Source organism: Vespula vulgaris, chromosome 2, assembly GCF_905475345.1.
Source record: "Vespula vulgaris chromosome 2, iyVesVulg1.1, whole genome shotgun sequence".
NCBI classification, from domain to species: domain Eukaryota; kingdom Metazoa; phylum Arthropoda; class Insecta; order Hymenoptera; family Vespidae; genus Vespula; species Vespula vulgaris.
In genome coordinates, this window is record NC_066587.1 from 12,663,135 (window position 1) to 12,683,675 (window position 20,541).

The 20,541-nt window shown below is 28.2% G+C and overlaps 3 protein-coding genes and 1 long non-coding RNA gene across 4 annotated transcripts; 3 read left to right on the forward strand and 1 right to left on the reverse strand.

The window, feature by feature from the left end:
* The first annotated feature begins 12 nt into the window (after positions 1 to 12).
* LOC127061627 (ATP synthase lipid-binding protein, mitochondrial) lies at positions 13 to 2,610 on the forward strand. Its single transcript, XM_050988764.1, has 5 exons — positions 13 to 181; positions 676 to 754; positions 843 to 944; positions 1,421 to 1,523; positions 2,120 to 2,610. The coding sequence occupies exons 2-5, from the start codon at positions 710 to 712 to the stop codon at positions 2,281 to 2,283; spliced, it is 414 nt and encodes a 137-aa protein (XP_050844721.1). The 5' UTR covers positions 13 to 181; positions 676 to 709; the 3' UTR covers positions 2,284 to 2,610.
* Positions 1,650 to 2,216, reverse strand: LOC127061629 (uncharacterized). The gene is made up of 2 exons (XR_007780911.1): positions 2,090 to 2,216; positions 1,650 to 1,935 (listed from the first exon to the last, which is right to left on the reverse strand). It is a non-coding gene; the product is annotated as an uncharacterized LOC127061629 (long non-coding RNA).
* A 3,166-nt stretch (positions 2,611 to 5,776) lies between the features above and the next one.
* LOC127061621 (nuclear pore complex protein Nup85) lies at positions 5,777 to 9,170 on the forward strand. The gene is made up of 9 exons (XM_050988754.1): positions 5,777 to 6,219; positions 6,349 to 6,454; positions 6,531 to 6,875; positions 6,963 to 7,342; positions 7,420 to 7,739; positions 7,803 to 8,020; positions 8,093 to 8,311; positions 8,406 to 8,505; positions 8,581 to 9,170. The coding sequence occupies exons 1-9, from the start codon at positions 6,193 to 6,195 to the stop codon at positions 8,789 to 8,791; spliced, it is 1,926 nt and encodes a 641-aa protein (XP_050844711.1). The 5' UTR covers positions 5,777 to 6,192; the 3' UTR covers positions 8,792 to 9,170.
* Positions 9,171 to 9,383: 213 nt separating this feature from the next.
* On the forward strand, positions 9,384 to 19,844 carry LOC127061617 (leucine-rich repeat serine/threonine-protein kinase 1). The gene is made up of 3 exons (XM_050988747.1): positions 9,384 to 9,825; positions 9,917 to 10,134; positions 10,276 to 19,844. Exon 3 carries the CDS (start codon positions 10,284 to 10,286, stop codon positions 17,661 to 17,663), a length of 7,380 nt encoding a protein of 2,459 aa, XP_050844704.1. The 5' UTR covers positions 9,384 to 9,825; positions 9,917 to 10,134; positions 10,276 to 10,283; the 3' UTR covers positions 17,664 to 19,844.
* Positions 19,845 to 20,541: the final 697 nt, after the last annotated feature.

Below are 20,541 nucleotides of genomic sequence, written 5' to 3' on the forward strand. Positions count from 1 at the left end.
TGGTCGATAACGCTAGTCGGGTGATTGGGAACAGCGAGTGGGTCGTTACGCGGAAGTTGCTTCGTTCGTTCGTAGGTTCAGTCGAGATAGGTTGGTTGTAGGGTGTTCCGTTAACGGGTCACTCACCGATTCAACATTCCAAAGGCTGGGTCTTCTTACCACTTCTTCACACTCTTCTTTGGTAAGTCCGAACGCTTGCTTGTTAGATATTGAGTAAAAGAAATTGAAATTTACTATTGTGATACGATTTTCAAAATTCAGATATTGTCTTATTATATTGATCAAAGAAAAATTCCAAATATAGCGTAACTTCCATTTTATAATCTTAAAAGTTGAAATATAAAGTTAGCAAAAGAAGTCGTAGAAAACAGCCATTTTTATTAGATCCTCCATTATTGTATGACATCCTCATATTTCCCATATATTTAATAAATTTTTTCATATATTTGAATAAAGTTAATTATGATCTATTTTTTCGTATGTTCCTCATGTAATGATTTAAGCGTTACGTAACAGTCCCGTTCTCCTTTCCTCCCTCTTTCTCGAATAATTCGTTACTAACAGACGAGTCGCGTTGATCTGATCGATTTGTTCATTTTTGACGAAAATCCTTAGAAATATAGAATTCATATCGAAAAAGTATCAAGTTTAATCGTTTGCATCGTTTCATTTTAGGCACTTGTGAAGCCGCGCAATACAGAACGTCACCATGTACGCTTGCTCTCGACTCATCGCTCCCATTGCCAGGTCTACTGTGAGTATAGAACCGTTCGCGTTTTATCCTTTACATTCACAATCTGATATTATATAATCTTGGTATTTTTTAAACTTAATCTTTTCAGTTGGTTTCTGGAACCAAGACTTATTTTCGACCATTGAGCAGTGTGGTCAGTCAAAGCCAATCTTTACAACAGCAGAAACAACTTCAACCACCAGTGTGTTTAGTAAGTAATTTCTATTTTACATATTGCATAACTTTTCCTTGTATAAGTTACATAAGAAATTATTTCTTTAGAAAATGAATATTTTTATATATTATATATAATAACCATATTCATGATTATTAATATATTTATTAGTACATATTATGCAACAAATTTATATAACGAATAGTCATAGCATTTATAGTTTCCTATTTTAATACTTCTTACTTCTTGAAAAAATAGATCAAATTTGAAAGAATGTTAACAAAGAATAAAATATTAACAAAAAAGATCATTTTTAGAAAGTTACATAACAATTGAAAAATTAAAGCAGAAGTATGATCTGTATCTATAAGATACAAATAGATTGATTACTGTTTAAGAGTATAATATAACCTTGAAATTGTTTTCTAGGTATATATAATTCTTATTTATCACTTATAGTTGTAATATTTTTTAATTTCTTTTTTTTCTTGTTTTTTTTTTTTCTTTTTTAGTCACAGGTGCGTAACTTCCAAACTTCCTTAATCAGACGTGATATTGATTCTGCTGCCAAATTCATCGGTGCTGGTGCTGCAACTGTTGGTGTTGCAGGATCTGGTATGTATTTATTCTATAATAAAATATGAGTATTATAATCTTTATATTTTTAGTAAACTGTGTGCTTAATTCTACTCTTCATTAAAAAATTTAAACATGTGCATCATATATTATTAATAACAGATCATGTTACATGTCATTTATTAATCTCATCCATAAAATACTAATATTTTTAACATAGATATTTAAATTACAGCTGTTGGTATTGGCTTAGTTTTTGGATCCTTGATAATGAGTTATGCACGAAACCCTTCCTTAAAACAGCAATGTTTTACTTATGCTATCTTGGGATTTGCCTTGGCTGAAGCTATGGGGCTTTTTTGCCTAATGATGGCATTCCTTATCCTTTTTGCCTTTTAAACTTCCTGACAACAAACTTCCTGCCTTACTTGAGAATGAAGTCCATAATTACCTGTATCATGTCATTATTCTATGTACATAGTCTGATTCAGTGCTTTCATTATATGTAATTAAATGTATGTATGTCTTTTTTAGTCATAATGTTAACATCATTCTATTACAATATATAATATATATCTATTTCATTAAGAAAAAAAATATTGTACATCTATTTATTTAACATTTTATTATTTCAGGTGCTGGAATTGGATCTGTATTTGGTTCCCTCATTATCGGTTATGCTAGGAATCCATCTTTAAAACAGCAATTGTTTTCATATGCTATTTTAGGTTTTGCTTTATCTGAGGCTATGGGATTATTCTGTCTCATGATGGCTTTCTTACTTCTGTTTGCTTTCTAAGGCAACAATATCATCATAAAAAATTGCTGATAGTTTTAGTGCATCACTGTCAAACAATATGTCTTTGCTTCAAAAAAAAAAAAGCAATGACTATCCTTGGTACACAGAATGCCATGAAATCATTAAGGATGCCCATACTTACATTTCGATGGGAAAACAGCAGTGCAACTATGAACAGAATCAAGCCTACGTGGACCGGATCATCGTTAAAACTCTCAGAGTTCTTTCTAATTATTAGAATATTTGTAATTATTTCATGGCTTACTGTCTCATGTAGCGTAACTGACATTGTTATAAAATAATGAATTTCAGTGTAATGAAACAAAATATTACTGAAGATTTATTGAAATTACATTACCTAGACACACATGTATTCATTCACAACATTAGTGTATGATATAAATACTATTATATCGCAATTTTTTTCATATTCAAAAAACAGTTGTGCCATCACATACTCTTCTTAGTAATTTAATATTTAATGAAAAAATTACAGCAGTATTGAATAAACAACGATCGTATAAATGGTACTCGGTTTATCTGAATAGATTTCCGTAATTTCGAAACAAAATTATATTTATTTCTTCTAATTAATTTCCCTTTATTTCACAATTATTTAATAACAATTATTTCAATAATAATTTTAATGTTAATATAAAAAGTTTATGCATATGTATTTATATACATACAAAAATGCAAAAATAATTTTGCAATTATATAAAATATACTGCATGGTTCACACATACCGTGTATAATGACTTTCTTTGAATTAAAAGACGACACCAAACTAATTGCTGGAAACTCAAGACGAGAAATTCTACACGTGATACGTAAGCACACCTATTGAAGCTTCAAGCAATTGACTAAATATAATATTAATAGATTATCAAATAAAGGATTTTATTATAATTTGTCTGTGTATGAGTGATTTGAAAAAACGATCACTAAATAAATATAAAATAGAATAAGAATATTGGTTTTCTTCTATATATATAGTACATGCGAATAAGATCAGTTGTTATTTTCATTATATTTTTTATTTTAATAATTGTTCTTCCAATTGTTTTACATGAAGATAAACATTATGATTTACCATTTTACTTGATAATCTATTAATATCATACTATGTTAATTTAAAACTTTAACTTTTAATGTAACAATGGATATTTCATAAATAAAATTTCTATCGTTGAGTTTCTATACGGAAAGATAAACTCACGTATAAAAATACAAATTTCTCGATAATGAAACGATGACGAATAAAACCATCGCCGATAAATCGAACTCGAGCCAATTTACCGAATCCTCGCCGATGGATTGGTCCATTGATAATAGATAAAATAAAAAATATCTCGTCTCTCAACGAAAAATCGACCCTTCAACGAGAAATCGAGGTTAGAAACGAAAGAATTGAAAAGTTTTGAAGATTGCTCCATCCAAATAAAATCAAAGTATTCGTATTAAGTTCGATTTGTCCCTACTGAAAAAAAATACCTTTTGCAAGGACCTTTCTTAAGATCCCACACCCACAAGTTCCCTCTAAAAGTCTATATCGTTAAGGATTTCTACTCAAAAGAAACTAAAAATATTAACAATTACAATCAAAATTTAAACCATTGTAAAATTACCGAAAGTATTCATTCTTTGATTTTAAGCGTTTGGAAAAAGAGCTTCGATGTTTATTCGATTTTACTGAAATGCGAAAGAAGACTGGATCAATGAATGTCGAAGTTAGTCAAATGTTTGTTTTTGTTGATATTAAATGTGACCGACCTGGAGATAAGAATTTAACTGTTTACATTTTATACTGCCATTATTTTATATTTGATATAGGTTATGATCTATGTAATATTTAAACGCATATACACTATTGTTTAAATATTAATTTATTCTATTCCGTATATATTATACATCGTTTAAATAATTATAAAATGATTCTAAAATTATATATTATTTCTACAATCTATTAGTATGAACAATTGAACACATATTTGTTTATTTTTGCCACAGAATTATTATTCATTGAAATGTTTGAATAAGTTAATATGCTTCCCGTGTATGGTAAAATACATTTACTCGCGTTTGGAAATGATCAAAAAATCTGAGCATCGATTTATTTAGTAAACAAGGAAGCAATCGTTACTTCATGGAGATAAAACATATACCATTTTAACATTTATAAGAAAATCAGTAGTTTTAAGTCATGTCCTTGTTTAAACCTTTATCTTTAAAAGACCTCGTTCATCAAAATCGTTCAAGAATTATGCCTGTATTCATTTTTGGTATAAACCATTACATAACCAGGATTGATAAACAGTCTTAAATATCAAATAATACTTATCTGAAATTTTTTGTGTTTACAATGTAAAAACTTCCAAGAAAAGTGTGATCTATGCGACGTCAGACGGTTTAATAAGAGAATTAATGGTCGCCTTATATTATGTTATGTCCTACGTTGACCCAAGATTATAAAATAAAAACTATAAATTACGATTCCAAATTTTCCTAGATATAACTATGAACAAGTGACATCTCGCTTTATAAATCGAATTAAATTAAAATTAAAATGAGAACTTAGCTTAAACAATATAATAATTAGACATACGTTTTATATAATATATATAAAAATATTTCTGATATTATTGTACAAAGAGCGACGTGACGTAGATCTAATCTAACAAATGAAGAGCGGAGGAATAACTGACGCCACACATATGTGAGACGCATGATGAGTCACGGAGCCTCATCCCCACCACCAGTACGCATCCGAGCCGCCGTACGAAAGGGCATCTCATTGGAGATTTCCGCCGCTACCTAAGGGAAGAGCCAATAACGACACCGCGACAAATCACCTTTCGCTGATTGGTCAACGCTTTCTATTTAACTGGCTGCACACGCCGTTTCTTTGATCATTCGTTGTCTTTTCTACGATTGTTATGACGTTTTTCACAGTACTGATTATTCCCTTAGTTTTTTCCTTCACGATTATTTGCTCAAATTATTCGATTTTCTATGTTCTTTTCCTATAATTTTTGCTTTTAAATTCTCACAGTCATTATTATTACACCATCTTTCACAGTACTGATTATTCAATTTATTCTTTCTACGATTATTACCTCTATTACTATTGTCTTAAACCCAGTACAGATCTTTATTTTATTTAGTTTATCTATTTGTTATTGTAGTTGGAATAAATTAAGTATTATCGAAACAGTCTAAGTCAATAATCCCGGTTGTGACTACGGAAACGACTCACTCTTCTAATTTATATCGAGACGAATCTCAATTCTACTTCTAATAAGTTCGATCACAATGTGCTTAAATGCGATCAAGAAATTCGTTTTCCGCGACACAGTCGACAAATTTTTTCGTACAATTTCGCCACCAATCTACTCTTTCTGTAATCGAGTCAATCGATCCGAGACAATGGAATCAACTTATCGAGCGGTAACTATAATCCATCCACCAATCAAAAGAGTGGATTCCAGTGATGAGACCCCGTCAGCCAATCCTCATCACCGAAATGTCACATGTAAAAGGAAAATCGCAGCGTTCCCACTCGTTGAAACCAAATTTTATTGGCTTGCGTACGCCGTTTAGCATATCGTTTGGTGCTAGTCCTGTGCCATAGAACTGCACGTAATAGGTAAAGGCCAAAAAGGTACATAATCTCACAACGTAGGAATCTCTCAAAGGGAATTTGATTCTCTGAGGCCCGTGCTTCCTGAGACGTAACAATATTTATTTTCATTTACCTTTCTTGTAAAATTATTTTTGCTTATATGATTGTAACTTTGAAATTGGCGCCACTGGACAATTTACAAATTTATATTTAATTTGAATGCCAAGTAAATATAATTATTGATTAAAATAAGTGGTGTATGTTGATAAAGAATACATTTATAAATTATGGCTGGTATTGATAATATCGAAATAGTAAGTTAATATTTTTAGTATTCATATAATTTTATAACCACAATTCAATTTTCTTACTATATAATAATATCATTATTACTATTATAATAATTTATAATTAATCATAATAATAATATTTAACTTTTAAAGCCAATTCCAGATGAAGTTTGTAAACAAGTAGGTACTGCGGCAAGCTGGATTAATTCAAATAAGATTGGATTATATGCATACAAATATATAAATAAACATATACAAGGTATATAAAATAATATTTACATATTTTAAATGTATTATAAAATTCAATCTACTATATATTAGTGTTTATTTTGTAGATACAAAAAGTACCTTTATTACATCTAATATTAAAATACATATTTTAAGACCTGAAGTAATATTGTTTTCTCCTCCATTACGTAAACTTGTTAATGAAAGTAATGGAGTTTTTTTATCAATTTATAAAATTAAGTCATCTTCTTCTGGAGATATTTGTCCAGAGTTACTGAAACATAGCAAGCAATATCGTTCTATTTTAAGAGCATGTGTAGAAGGTTTACAAGATATTGCAGAAAAATCTTTATCTGAAAATAAAATAATAATAGAAAATTTTCTTACTATTTTTTATAATGTAGAATGTGTGTGGCACTTAACAGAAATTTTATATGTCGATAATATACCAGGTAAATTATAATGAATATATATTATTTATATAATGTTTAGACACTGTAAAATAATTCAATTTTTGATTGTTTCTCTTCTTTTGTTAGGTAATGTAATATTACCATGTTTGTTAGAATGGATTCAATTTCATTTTCCATCAAAAGAACTTAAAGCAATAAAAATGTTATCACAAAAATGTATTGCTGCTGATCTAGAATATATATATTACTGGGAAGTAGTAATAGGTTGTGCATTACATGGAAAAACAGATTTAGTACGTGCACTTTTGTCAATGCATAGCAAAGCAGACCATCCAGCTTTTATTGTTGCAGAAAATATGATTAAAACCATGCCTATATATAATGTTTATGGTGGTTATTCAGTGAATGAGTTCACAATACGTTGGAAACATTGGCAGTTAGATTTATCTTCAAATATTGATAGTAAAACTTTTGCTATTGATAATAATTTAGAAATGCTTATGAAGGTAACAATTTTAAATTAAAATAAGTCATTTTTTTATTTATTTATTTAAGAGGAATACATTTTTTCAATCATATATAGTTAGTAGTTGGAGATGAATCTACAATATGGGAATTCTCAAAATATACAGAGGCCTGGTATGAATTATTAGCTGCAAAATTGTTCTACTCTGTACCTTGTTGTAAACAAATTGAGCTTACACGACATGCAAATAACATGGCAGAAAAATGGAAAGCAAATAAACCTTTAGATCATATTATTTTGGCTTTAATAGAAAATGATCTTCATCGAGTTATTAAAGAAATTCAATGTATGAATGATAATGGATGGTTTGCAGCTCATTTAATAGATTTATTGTATAATTGTGGGAAATTAAATATTATAGATAAACATCAAATGAAGTAAGTGTTTTTTATAATTTTGATACTTAAAATATCATCTGATCTTATATTTATTTTTTTTAGTGTTACGGCACAGTTACATGAATCCCTTATTTTAGAATATGCTACCACCTTAATGGGACATCATTCCTTATGGCAATGTGGTGCTAGTTATTTAATACATTGTCCCATTCAAGGTCTAGCTAGATTAGAAATATTATTACAATCATTACCCATGGGTTCAGAAGCAAGGGTAAACAAAATTATTGATATTGCACGTGGTAGCAATATGAATCATATAGGTAAATTGGAATTTACTTTTCTATGTATATTTTAAAAATAATTGCTATTTTTATGATTCTTTAATATTTCAGTTACTAGCATATGCAAGATTCAAGGTGTGAAATGCATTAGACAGAAAAGGCTTGGAAATGCATTATCATGGGCATTAAAAGCACAAGATGGTAGTTTCATAACATATATTGCTAATCAATTTCTAAAATATTATGCAGAAAATGGGGAATTAGAGTGTCGTGATTTACTTGAGAACTTAGGACCTTGTATGTTAGCTAGTGATAGACTTACATTTTTAGGTAAATACATTAACATTAGACTTTAACATTAACAATTATCCTTTTATCTAACTTCGTGAAATTATTAATCAGGGAATTTAATATCTAATTTTAGGTAAATATTGTGAATTTCATCAAATGTATAGTATTGGTGAATTCAAAGAAGCAGCTAGCTTATTAGTTTCTCTGATAGTTTCTAATCTAACACCAAGATAGTAAGTACAAAATATAATATTAATGATAAAAATTGCGATAAATAATTTATACAATGGAAATTATTTATTTTCCAGTTTTTGGTCAATTCTGTTCACGGATGTTATTCCTCTTTTGGAAAGTGAAGATGTAATTTTATCTTCTATTGATTCTTTTGAATTATTACGTTGTGTTGAAGCTCATGGTGATGATCCAAAGTTTGCAGATAAAATAGAAATATTTCGTTTAGCAGTGGCACGAAATTTAGCAAGAGCATTAAATCTTGAAGGCTGTCAAGCAGAACAATAGTAATTTCAAAAAAAAATTACTATTGTATTTTTTAAATAAAATTGAATAATATAACCAAACTGAAAATTTTATATTTATACATATTTATATGAACTTGATATATTTTTTCCAAATATCTAAATAATTTTTATATAAAATAAGATAACAAATGTAATCGTCGCAAAGTAATAGTAAATATGATAAAATGTTTTTGAAATCAGAGAAGTTCGAATATGTAATGAGTTGTAAATGTATAGCAAAGTAAAAAAATTCTTGATGTTATATCCAGATCAAGGTCTGATATCTACATTAACACTTTCTAATATTAAATTAAGGGAAATTAAAACTTATTGTTAAGTAAACTATAAAACAAGAAAATAAAAAATACTATCTTTAATAATTTATAAGTCTACAAAAATAGATAATTTTAATCATATAAAATAAATAAAAACAAATATGATGCTGATATTTTTTGTCTGGTAATTCGATAGCATCAGAAAAAAATATTCTGTATAATGAAGGCTGATTACATAATTTAATTGATTGGTTGTATTAAGTTTATATACCAATATTAAAATTTGTTTTTATGATATACATTTTTAAATATATTTTAATATATTAAAGTATAGAAAAAATTATCCATAATATATTTCTTTAAATATCTTTTTATTAAAATATCTTTGAGGTTCGGTCGATAAGGAAGTTACAAAATGGCGGTTTCAAGTCGTCATTTTAGTGTTATAATCAACTTGTATAAGAATTTCAAAATTCCTTATTATTATTGATTTATCATCGTCTGTTTTTAATAGTTTATACAAATTAATGTGATATTTAATACAAAAAAGTTTTAAAATCGGATACAAATACGAATGTTTCATGACATAACGTGAAGAGCAAGTGCTATTTTGACAGATCTCTCGGAAAGTAAACTTTACGAGAAGTGCAGTGCTATTTCAAAGATACTCAATGAGTGTAATTCTATATAAAATCACAATAATTATGAATGCATAACATATTTTGAGATAAAATAATTTTATATAATTAATTATTAAGATGTAAGCAAACATGAGTATAAACGAAAAATGTTATAAGTACTTTTTTTAATGAATACCAATGAAATATTAAAATAATCATTTTTTATTCTAGATATATGTGTATACACGTCTATGTATACATATATAAAAAATACTCGATTTTATATAAAAATAATTAAGCAAACTTTTTGAAGCAATGTTACAAAATTATGTTTATAAAATTAAAATAAATTATGATTGTTAATATAATAAATTCATTAAAATATATTATAAAACAAAGGATACTTGAGAATGTGAATAAAACATTTTGAAAAATACTGAAATATAATCGTAAGTATACATATATAAACATAAATATTAAAATAATCTTAAAGTGTTTGTTAGATGTAAACTGATCAAAAGTATTAAAAATATTTGATACTAATATTAAATTAATAATATTTAATACTAAATATAATTGTTGTTTTATAGTTTCCATTATGGATGATTATACACCTATAGACGAAGATTTTCCTGGAAGATTGCTTCACCAAGCTGCCCTTTGGGATAATGCAGAATTGTTGGAAGATCTATTAAGAGGTGAACATGCTCAATATATAAATAGTCAAGATTCTTGGGGTAGAACACCGTTACATGCTGCAGCTATAACAGAGAATTCTCGATGTTTAGATATTCTCCTTAAAGCAGGTGCCAATCCAAATATACCATGTGGGCCTAGAGGCCATTACCGTACACCATTACACATTTGCACAGAACATGGTCATAACTCTAACGTAGAAAAACTATTGGAATTTAATGCTGATTTAATGATTTGTGATGACAATGGATTAAATCCATTGAACATAGCAGAAAAATACAAAAATAATATATGTGTTAACTTACTTAAATTGGCTGCTGAAAGATATGAATTAGCTAAACATGCATCTCATGCTTCATTGCGTGCTGCTTGCATTCAAGGTGATATTGTGGCAGCTAGAAATATGATTCAAAGTTTATCAGCTGATTTGGAATCAATTATTAATATGGCCCCAAATGGTGCAAATACATTACTCTTTATTGCTTGTGAAATGGGCCACAAAGATATAGTTAAGTTACTTTTGGACAATGGTGCAGATTGTAGAATACATCCAGTTACTAAATATTGCCCATTATATATAGCCTGTCACAATGGTAAAGTAGAAATTGTTGAAATGCTTCTTCGTTATTTTCCTAATCAAGTACAGTTTCTCACAGTAGAAAAATGGCTACCCATTCATGCAGCTGCTCTCAATGGTCATTATTTGGTTATTGATATATTATTAAAATTTGAATATCCACAAAATCTATATCAGAGATATAGAGATACTCCTGGAGAATTTGAGTATGAAATGCCATTTGACATTAATACTCAGGATGCTACAGGTCAAAATGTTTTGTACATATCTAGTAATTTGGGAAATATTAAAATCGTGGATATGTTATTAAGTTATAAAGTGAATGCACGAAAGATAAAAGAAGAAGATGCAGGAATTGCTCAGCCATTACCTATATCCAAACGAAAGATATCTAGTGGAATTCAAAGGTTAATGTCTTCTTTGAATTTTAGAAGCAAGTCTTATGATAAAAAAGATGATAATATGATAAGTCCTATAAATATAGATTTATATTGCAATAACAATACTGAAACAGCATTGCATGCTGCTGTAAAGGCTAGACATACAGAAGTTGTAGCAGCATTGCTATCAGCTGGATCTAATCCAAATTTGTCAGCTAAAATATCTAGTGATCATGGTGATCAAGAAATGAACAACTCTACTGTATTAACTATAGCTTGTCAAAATCGTGATATAAAGATTGCTGATCTTTTATTAAAACATGGAGCAGTTGATAATGATTGTAAAGCATTAAAAATTGCAGCACAAAACAGAGATGAGGCTTTAACTGCTAAGCTATTATCTATAAAAGCTTATCCCGATTCAGAATATAAAATTAATAAAAAAGCCATGACAGATTGTACTCAAACTTCACATTTTTCTGCACTTCCTTCTTTCGGTAATGTTACTTATTCCACATTATTTCCAAATACTCCAACTATGATAAATTGGCATAATCAACAATGTCATTTATCTCAAATTCGCTCACAATGGTTGATTGATGCTGTACTACACGTTAACAAAAAATTAAGTCCTAAAAATAATGATCTTGTATTATACGCTGTTACAAGGATAGACATATCTCATAATTCTATAACTTCTGTACCATCTACTATATTTTATTTGCAGAGTTTAAAATACTTAAACATGGCACAAAATAAAATTGATATCCTTACAGCTGAATCAAAAAATCCAAAGGATAAACTATGTCCTGTTTTGGAGGAAATATATTTGCAAGATAATCGTTTAGAACAATTGCCTGACTTCATAATGAATTTACCATCTCTAGAAATCATGGATGTATCAAATAATAAATTACAATGCCTTCCAGAAAATTTGTGGCGTGCACCTAAATTAAAAGAGCTAAATGCATCATTTAATTTGTTACGTGACTTGCCTAGTCAAATTTCTCAAAACATTTCAAAAAAGTCATCACGTGAAGATTCATTAAGCAATAGTCCTAGTACACGAAGTTTAACTTCTCAATTAGGTATTCCTCGAGATGATTCTCTAGAATTTGAATCGTTTACAAAAATAGCTAATGCTCAAATTATAGAGATGGAACGTCCCCATTTTTGGACAGGATCTATCCAAGTTTCAGAAAAGGTTTCAGATGATATAGAAACTGGTGTTAGATCACTATTGGGATCTTTAAATTTAGCACACAATTTGTTTAATAGCATACCAGTAGCGTTACCATGTTTGGCTGTTAGCTTAGTCCGTTTAAATATGGCTTACAATTCTCTTAGATCAATGAGTCATATTACTTCCTATCCTGCCAGTTTAAAACAACTGGATTTATCAAACAATCAAATTTCTTGTTGGCCTAGTTTGCCACAAATTGATAGTACAGATTCAATGGAACAAGCGAATACAGCTTGTTATTGTCCTACCACTAATATACAATCACCAATGATCCCTAACAATAGACAAACAGCAACATCTTTACGAGACATTGTTCTTATGTCTGTATGTACGCATAGGAGGCATTTACGACTAGAAAATTTAAGAACACTTATTCTTGCTAACAATTTACTGAGTAGAATTCAGTTAACTTCAATAGACGATGGAGAAATGCCAAATATAGATGAGGAAAGTGTAGATAAAGATATAAAAACAAACTATCCTGGATCTAAATTATATCTCCTGTTTCCAAATGTTAGTATGCTGGATATAAGCAATAATCAATTAAAAGAAATACCTCAAAATATTTATGAATTGAATAATCTATCTGTTTTGAACATTAGTGGTAATACTGAAATTGTTGAATTGCCCCCACAAATGGGGTTGCTCTCTCGTTTATGGAATTTGAATACTCAAGGTTGTAGACTGCAAGAACCTTTAAAAACAATGATAGAATCTAAAAAATATAAAACAATGGATGTTATAGGTTATTTAAAATCAATTCTTGAAGATGCAAAGCCTTATGCACGAATGAAGTTAATGATTGTAGGAATTCAAGGAATTGGAAAAACAAGCTTATTAGAACAATTACGACAAGAAGGTGAAGTTCCCAATAAAAAGAAATCATCAGAACATTGGGCTAAAAGAATGGGTAATAAAAATATAAATGCTAAGACTGCCAGAGGAACAATTATATCTACTGTTGGAGTTGATATTGGAGATTGGATATATGAGAAAAAAATAAGAACACAATCTTCACATGGACCAGTTTACTTTAGAACATGGGATTTTGGTGGACAAAGAGAATATTATGCCACTCATCAATATTTTCTTTCAAAACGTAGTTTATATTTGGTTGTATGGAGAATAACTGATGGTTTCAAAGGTGTTTCAGAAATATTTCAATGGCTAGTAAATATTCAAAGTAGAGCTCCTAATTCTCCTGTAATCATAGTAGGTACACATTATGATATTTCATATGATCATAGTGAAAAACTACAACAATACATTCGTGATAAATTCATTAATGTTGTTGATGCTGAAAAATGTGGTTTACCAAAAGTAATGGAAACAGTTGAAGTGAGTTGTAAAACTAGGCATAATATAAAAATGCTATGTAATTTAATCTATGATGTTGTATTTAGTTTAAGATCTCCAGGAAGTAAAGAATTATTATTAGAACAAAAAGTTCCTGCGAGCTATCTTGCTTTAGAGGATGTTGTAATACAACTTGCTCATGACAGAAAATTAGCTGGTGTAGATCCTGTATTAAAAGCTGAACAATATTATGCTGCAGTAAATAGTGAACTTCAAAAATTACATAGATCTTTTAGAGATCCAGCAGAATTACACCAAGCAACTCTTTTTCTTCATGAAAATGGAATTATTTTGCATTATGATGATGCTACACTCAAAGATTTATATTTCCTTGATCCACAATGGCTATGCGATATGCTTGCCCATGTAGTTACGATAAGAGAGATAAATCCTTTTGCTCGATCTGGTATAATGAAATTAGACGATATTCAACATGTTTTTAAATCTTCAACTATATCATCAATTGACACTCAAGGATACATTGTAAGTCTTCTTAACAAATTCGAAGTTGCATTAACTTGGGATTATCGTACTTTACTCATACCATCTCTTTTACCAACTGAAGAAGATGTTTTAAGAAACAATCAAATTATTAAAATTCCCGTAAAATCACGAAGTTGGTATGCGCGTACCAAAAAAATTACATCTCCCATGATTACTTGTCTTAATGTAGCTGGAGAAAAAACAAGTTCAGAATGTGTATTAACTTCTAGATCCCAACCAGATTGTTCTGTAACAAGATTACTTCTTATGTCTTATTTTCCTAGTGGCTTTTGGTCCAGACTCATAACAAGAATCTTAGCTGATGATGCTATTGTAGAGATTGTTATGTCTTTTTTAGCTCCTTTTAAAGATTTTGTTGATGACAATATTTTCGCAAGTTTATTGGATATCCAAGCAGAATGGATTTTATGGCAAACTGGAATAGAATTACGTTATGCTGGAATTACTTTATTGCGTTTAAAGGAAGTTAATTACAATTTAAAAAATTCGCCTTACGATTATAGACAATTTAAGTTTAAACTAAAACAAGATGGTATATGGTGTACAGTTGATTTAAAAAATTCTGCTATTCTAGAAATTTGGTTTCCTGTTGACACACTTGTTATTAAGCAACCGATTATGTCAGATTCGATAGATGATGAACCAGTAGGATACCAAGCAATTGCAGTAGAACCACGGCCAGAAAGTGTACCACAAATGTTAGCTTTAATAGTTGATCACATTGATATTTTATTAGAAGATTGGTACCCAACTTTAGGTACACGTTTTGTACATACTTCTGAAGGAAAATTATTAGTCACAAGGCTGATCCCTTGTCCTAGATGTTTACTTAGCAATATAGATTATGAAAATGAAATACATGATAATAATGATCATTTAACTGAAGATATTCATAAATATTATATAAATCGTGAGAGACAAAGCCAAGATAGTTACAAATCTGATGGAGATAGTGGTGTAGGATATGATAGTTTAACATCAAGTAGGATGTCATCATTAGAAGGACATCCCGAAATATGGAGAAATTTCCATTCAGAAGCTATACTTACATATTCTTGGATGGTTGAAGAATGTATTCTTGCAGCTTACAGTAATAAACCAATTAGTTGTCCCAAGCATTCAGATATACCACTCTCACATGTAGCACCTGATATTATTTTCATGGATTTAGGTGTTAAACATTTAATAAGATCAGAAGACATTAAACGGGGAAAATTATTGGGAAGAGGTGCATTTGGTTTTGTTTTTAAAGGTGTTTGCCGCCTTCCTGGTACACATATTAAAACAGATGTTGCTATTAAAATGTTACAACCTGTTCCACCAGGTCCAAATTCAAAACAATCTGCTATTCTTGCATATAAAGCAGCACAAAGTAAATGGGATAGAGATCCTCTTCAATATGCATGTAAAGCATATTGCACAGCTAGACAAGAACTAAATATATTATTAACTTTAAGGCACGCCAATATTGTACCATTAATAGGTATAGTTATCAGTCCATTAGCTTTAGTACTAGATCTAGCACCTGAAGGAGCATTAGATAATGTTTTAAAAAATTATAGACGATCAGGTGCTAAACTGGATCCATACACTCTGCAAGCTATAATTCTTCAGGTGGCAAAAGCTGTAGAATATCTTCATCAACAGCATGTGATATACAGAGATTTAAAATCTGAAAATGTTTTGGTATGGCAAATGCCATTACCATTTCAAGACCATCCAGAACATCCAGTACATGTAAAAGTAGCTGATTATGGTATATCTAGATTGACATTACCTACAGGTGCTAAAGGATTTGGAGGAACAGAAGGTTTTATGGCTCCTGAAATTATAAAATATAATGGAGAAGAAGAGTATACTGAAAAAGTAGACTCATTTTCATTTGGCATGTTTATATATGAATTAATAACTTTAAGACAACCATTTGAAGGACATGAAGCAGTTAAAGAATGCATTTTAGAAGGTGGAAGACCTCCATTAACATACAGAGAAACTTTTCATCCATGTTATGCTCTTGATTTAATGGTTATTTGCTGGGCTCAAAACCCAAAAGATCGACCAACAGCTAGTCAAATAGTATCTATCGCATCAGCACCAGAATTTACTCATTTAATAGATGTTATATTACTGACAGAAAGAACACAAGTCACTGCTGTTACTATGACAAATACAATTTCAGAAGAAAATATAAATGGAGATGAAATTTGGTTTGGCTATAATAATGGTGAAGTGGATATGTTAATAGGAACACAAAAGGGATGGTTACGACATATTAGGATTGAAACACCAATAATACCATATGCTATGTGTGGGGTAGATGGTTATATATGGATTGGAGATAATACTGGACAAATACATGTATATTTGGAAAACAATTTTGGCTGTGTAGCTAGTTATCATCTTGAACCAGATCATAACAAAGAATCAAAAGTAGTAGGTTTGATATATTTGGAACCATTAAAACAATTTGCTATAGCACTACACAGTGGTAAAACATTTCTTTTGTCAAATTCATTTACACAAATGAAAAAAACAGAAATTAGTACGGATATAAATGATAATATAAAAACATATTCTATAGCAGCAGTATATAAGAAAAAACGTATATTAGAATTATGGATGGGTCAAAGTTTTGGTAGAATAACTATTTATATATTAAAAGATACTAATTTAATTGATACAATTCAAATTTCACATGTAACTGGAGATACAGCTATGAAAAATTTATTTGCTACATATTTATTAAGTGCAGAGCATTCAATTTTATCATATACCTATCCTGGATGTATTGTTTATCAATGGGATGTTGATTCTAGGCAAATAATAAATAAATTAGATATGTCTAAGTTAGTTCCTTGTTCGGAAAGTTTTAAATCAATCTCTATAGAAGAGAATCTGACAACAGAAAAATGTCAAATAACTGCTCTTGAATCATATATGAATCAACTTTACATTGGCACTACTTGGGGTTGTATTGTTGTTGCTGAATGTAATACATTGAGGCCAATAACAGTATTTAGACCTTTTGAAGGTAAAGTGTGTCAAATAATTTCGTTTAAATCAACTGATAAAAAAAAACTTATATTAGTAACAGTTGGTCAGGGATATAGAAGTTTAATATCACGTTTTACCGATTTTCCGATAAATGGTGCAGAAGTAGAAGATCTTAAGCATAACATGTACACTCTTTTATGGAGATCTGAACATTGGTCTGCAGCCTAATTCTTTTTTAAAGTATTATATAATTTTCTTTATTGGTAGGAAAAATGTGATTATAATTATTTAAAAATATTTAACTAATAATATGCATATATTAGTTAAAATGTTGCATGATGCAAGATTACAGTAAAAATATTATCAGTTAAGAAATAAAATTTGTCCACTTTATATTATATCCTATAGATAAGAAGCTTTATGCAGCTTGCCTCATTCGCGTAAGAACTCTTTTTAACAAATAGATTTGGGAGGTCCATGCTTAAATATGTACAAATTTTAAGGTGCTTAATAGAAGTAATTTTCAAGATATTGAAAAAACATTTGTATTCTCACATAATATTTGCCAAACAATTTTATATATTTATTCATTGACTTAGATAAATATAAAGCACTGTAACATAATTGAAAAAGGATTAACTGCTAAAAATTATTTAATAATTAAAATATAGTACATTTCTTAATGTATTTAAATATATTAACTGAATGATCTCTAAAGTAGAAAATATGAAATATTTCATATTATGTCTGAAATATTTATATCACATGCTTCATAAATATCACATTATACTCTAATACATATTAGAAACATATTCCTTCCAAACCTAATAGCAGGGTCACAAATATAATATTTTTGTAGAAGAATGGTGATGTTTTAAATAGAATATTATTTATATGTATGTAAAACAACAGACACAATGCACTCATTTAAATTGATTTAATTTATATTAATTTAATCTGTAATAAATGAATATAGAATAAAACATATAATATAATATGCATTTTTATATTGCTATTTGAATTTAAAACTTCACCATTTTTCTAATAAAATCCTGTATAATAAACATTTAGGTTGTACACTAATGCAATATATTTATGTACTCTTACCTCAGTCTTTATTAGTTAAAATGAAAATTAAAATTTAAAAAGAAAGCTATATGAAAGCAAATCTTAATATAGTAAGGAAATAATACTGCATTTCTTAGAAATTAATAATTGGACATAATGTATATGCTTGAATATACGTCAATCATAAGAAACAAAGAAAATGAAAATTATGAAATACATTCTATAAATATTTTAAATAGGCAGTTCTTCCAATTTGTATATTATGCTCTGGAAATGACTGATTCTAATCTTTATATAAATAATACTTCAGAGAATTCTCTTTGTATCATATATTAGAACTATTAAACATCATCCGGCCATGTATCATCATAAGTATCATATTTCAAATTATACAAATTTATTTGCATTTCTGAAAGTAACATGCAATTTATTTTACTTACATACTATAATTCTCGACTTGCTGAATGTAGCTTTATTTTTATATGTTAGAAATCGAAAATATAATGTGCACTCTTAATAAAACTATTAAGAATGTGATATAGTATTAGAATAAATAGTAATAGAAAAAACAACATAATAATTTTCACTTGAAATTAGATTTTGAAACTTCAATGCTTTGTAATTTTTAAAATTCTTTAGTAAAATTATACCTAAAAATTGCAGCTAATAAGAAAATTGGAATAAAACATGTAATACATCAGAATTATTGTTTACTAAAGTTGATATTTATGAAATTATCAAAAAGGTTTTGATTATCATATCTGTTGTATTATTTCTTTCAAGTATGGATTGTATAAAAAATATCAGTTCTCAAGATTCATATTCTATAATAGCAATTTTATTGAAGTAATAATAGATATTTTATCAATGTAATATAAAGATATTAATAAATTTATAAGTTGTTATAAGTTATTAATACAGACATGAAATAATAAAAATCATCAGCCTCATTACAATGTAATGCAATATTATAAAAATTTTTGTAGTAACATATGGCTTTCAATATATTCATTATATATATTGTACTATTGTTACTATCAATAATATATTTTATGTTAATAGAGTTGATAATAAGTATTATAAATTTAAGTTTTGTAATATATTTTAGAGATATTTATTTATTTATTTATTTATTTACTTATTATCATCTATCTATGCCCATTTATCTATCTTTGTATGTATTTATGTAATTATCTTAAATATTTTGGTTGTTTTTGGAAACAGATAGAAACTATCTAGCCATCCCTATATAAAAGATGGTTCACAAAATATATAAACTATCTATTTTCATGTTGAGTGATACAAATGGAATAAAGGAATCAATTATGTAATTGAAAAAAATTCTTGGAACAGTGTAATCATTAAAGAAGAGCCTAGTATATACAGTACCTTAAGACACTCTATATAATTAAACTATATATAAAAACATTTTTTACATCACATTATACAGGGTGAATAACAAGATTATTATTTTTTTTGAGTACAAATAAAAAAATGATATAGAATAAAGTGGAAGATTATAACAATACTTATTTTTCTATAAGATTGCTTTTTTTATAAGTATAGCAATGCATCAAGAAATGCAAATACACTTTTGTTTAACTAACTATATGATTGATTTTACGAAAAAAATAAATTCATAGAAAAATAAACATTTTTATACTCTATAACTTAATTTTCTATCACTTTTTTTATTTTCATTCAAAAAAGGAATATATATTAGTTGCGTAATTATTCTGCATATGGATCTAAATGCGCGTATATATATATATAATGACTTAAAAAATATTTTAATATTAAATTTAAGTTAAGGAATTGTATCTAATAACTTTATTAAATTTGACATTGTGTAAAGTATTAATAATGCAAATGTAATTAAAAAATTACATGTATCAGTTTTCTTGTAATATATCAATTTTAAAAAGTACAGAATTTTAAAAAAGATTCATTGTTCATTAAAATGTAATATGACATAAGTACTTATTTATGTAATATTTACAAAAAATATTGCATTTGTATTTATCTATTTTTAATAATA

Excerpts from the sequence above, each read along its gene's own strand:
- LOC127061627 (XM_050988764.1), top strand. The coding sequence starts at position 710 with ATGTACGCTTGCTCTCGACTCATCGCTCCCATTGCCAGGTCTACT. Across the intron at positions 755-842 it reads CTCCCATTGCCAGGTCTACT|TTGGTTTCTGGAACCAAGAC; the intron begins GTGAGTATAGAA and ends TAATCTTTTCAG. Across the intron at positions 945-1,420 it reads TTCAACCACCAGTGTGTTTA|TCACAGGTGCGTAACTTCCA; the intron begins GTAAGTAATTTC and ends TTTCTTTTTTAG.
- LOC127061621 (XM_050988754.1), top strand. The coding sequence starts at position 6,193 with ATGGCTGGTATTGATAATATCGAAATA. Across the intron at positions 6,876-6,962 it reads ATATGTCGATAATATACCAG|GTAATGTAATATTACCATGT; the intron begins GTAAATTATAAT and ends TTCTTTTGTTAG. Across the intron at positions 8,312-8,405 it reads TGATAGACTTACATTTTTAG|GTAAATATTGTGAATTTCAT; the intron begins GTAAATACATTA and ends ATCTAATTTTAG.
- LOC127061617 (XM_050988747.1), top strand. The coding sequence starts at position 10,284 with ATGGATGATTATACACCTATAGACGAAGATTTTCCTGGAAGATTGCTT.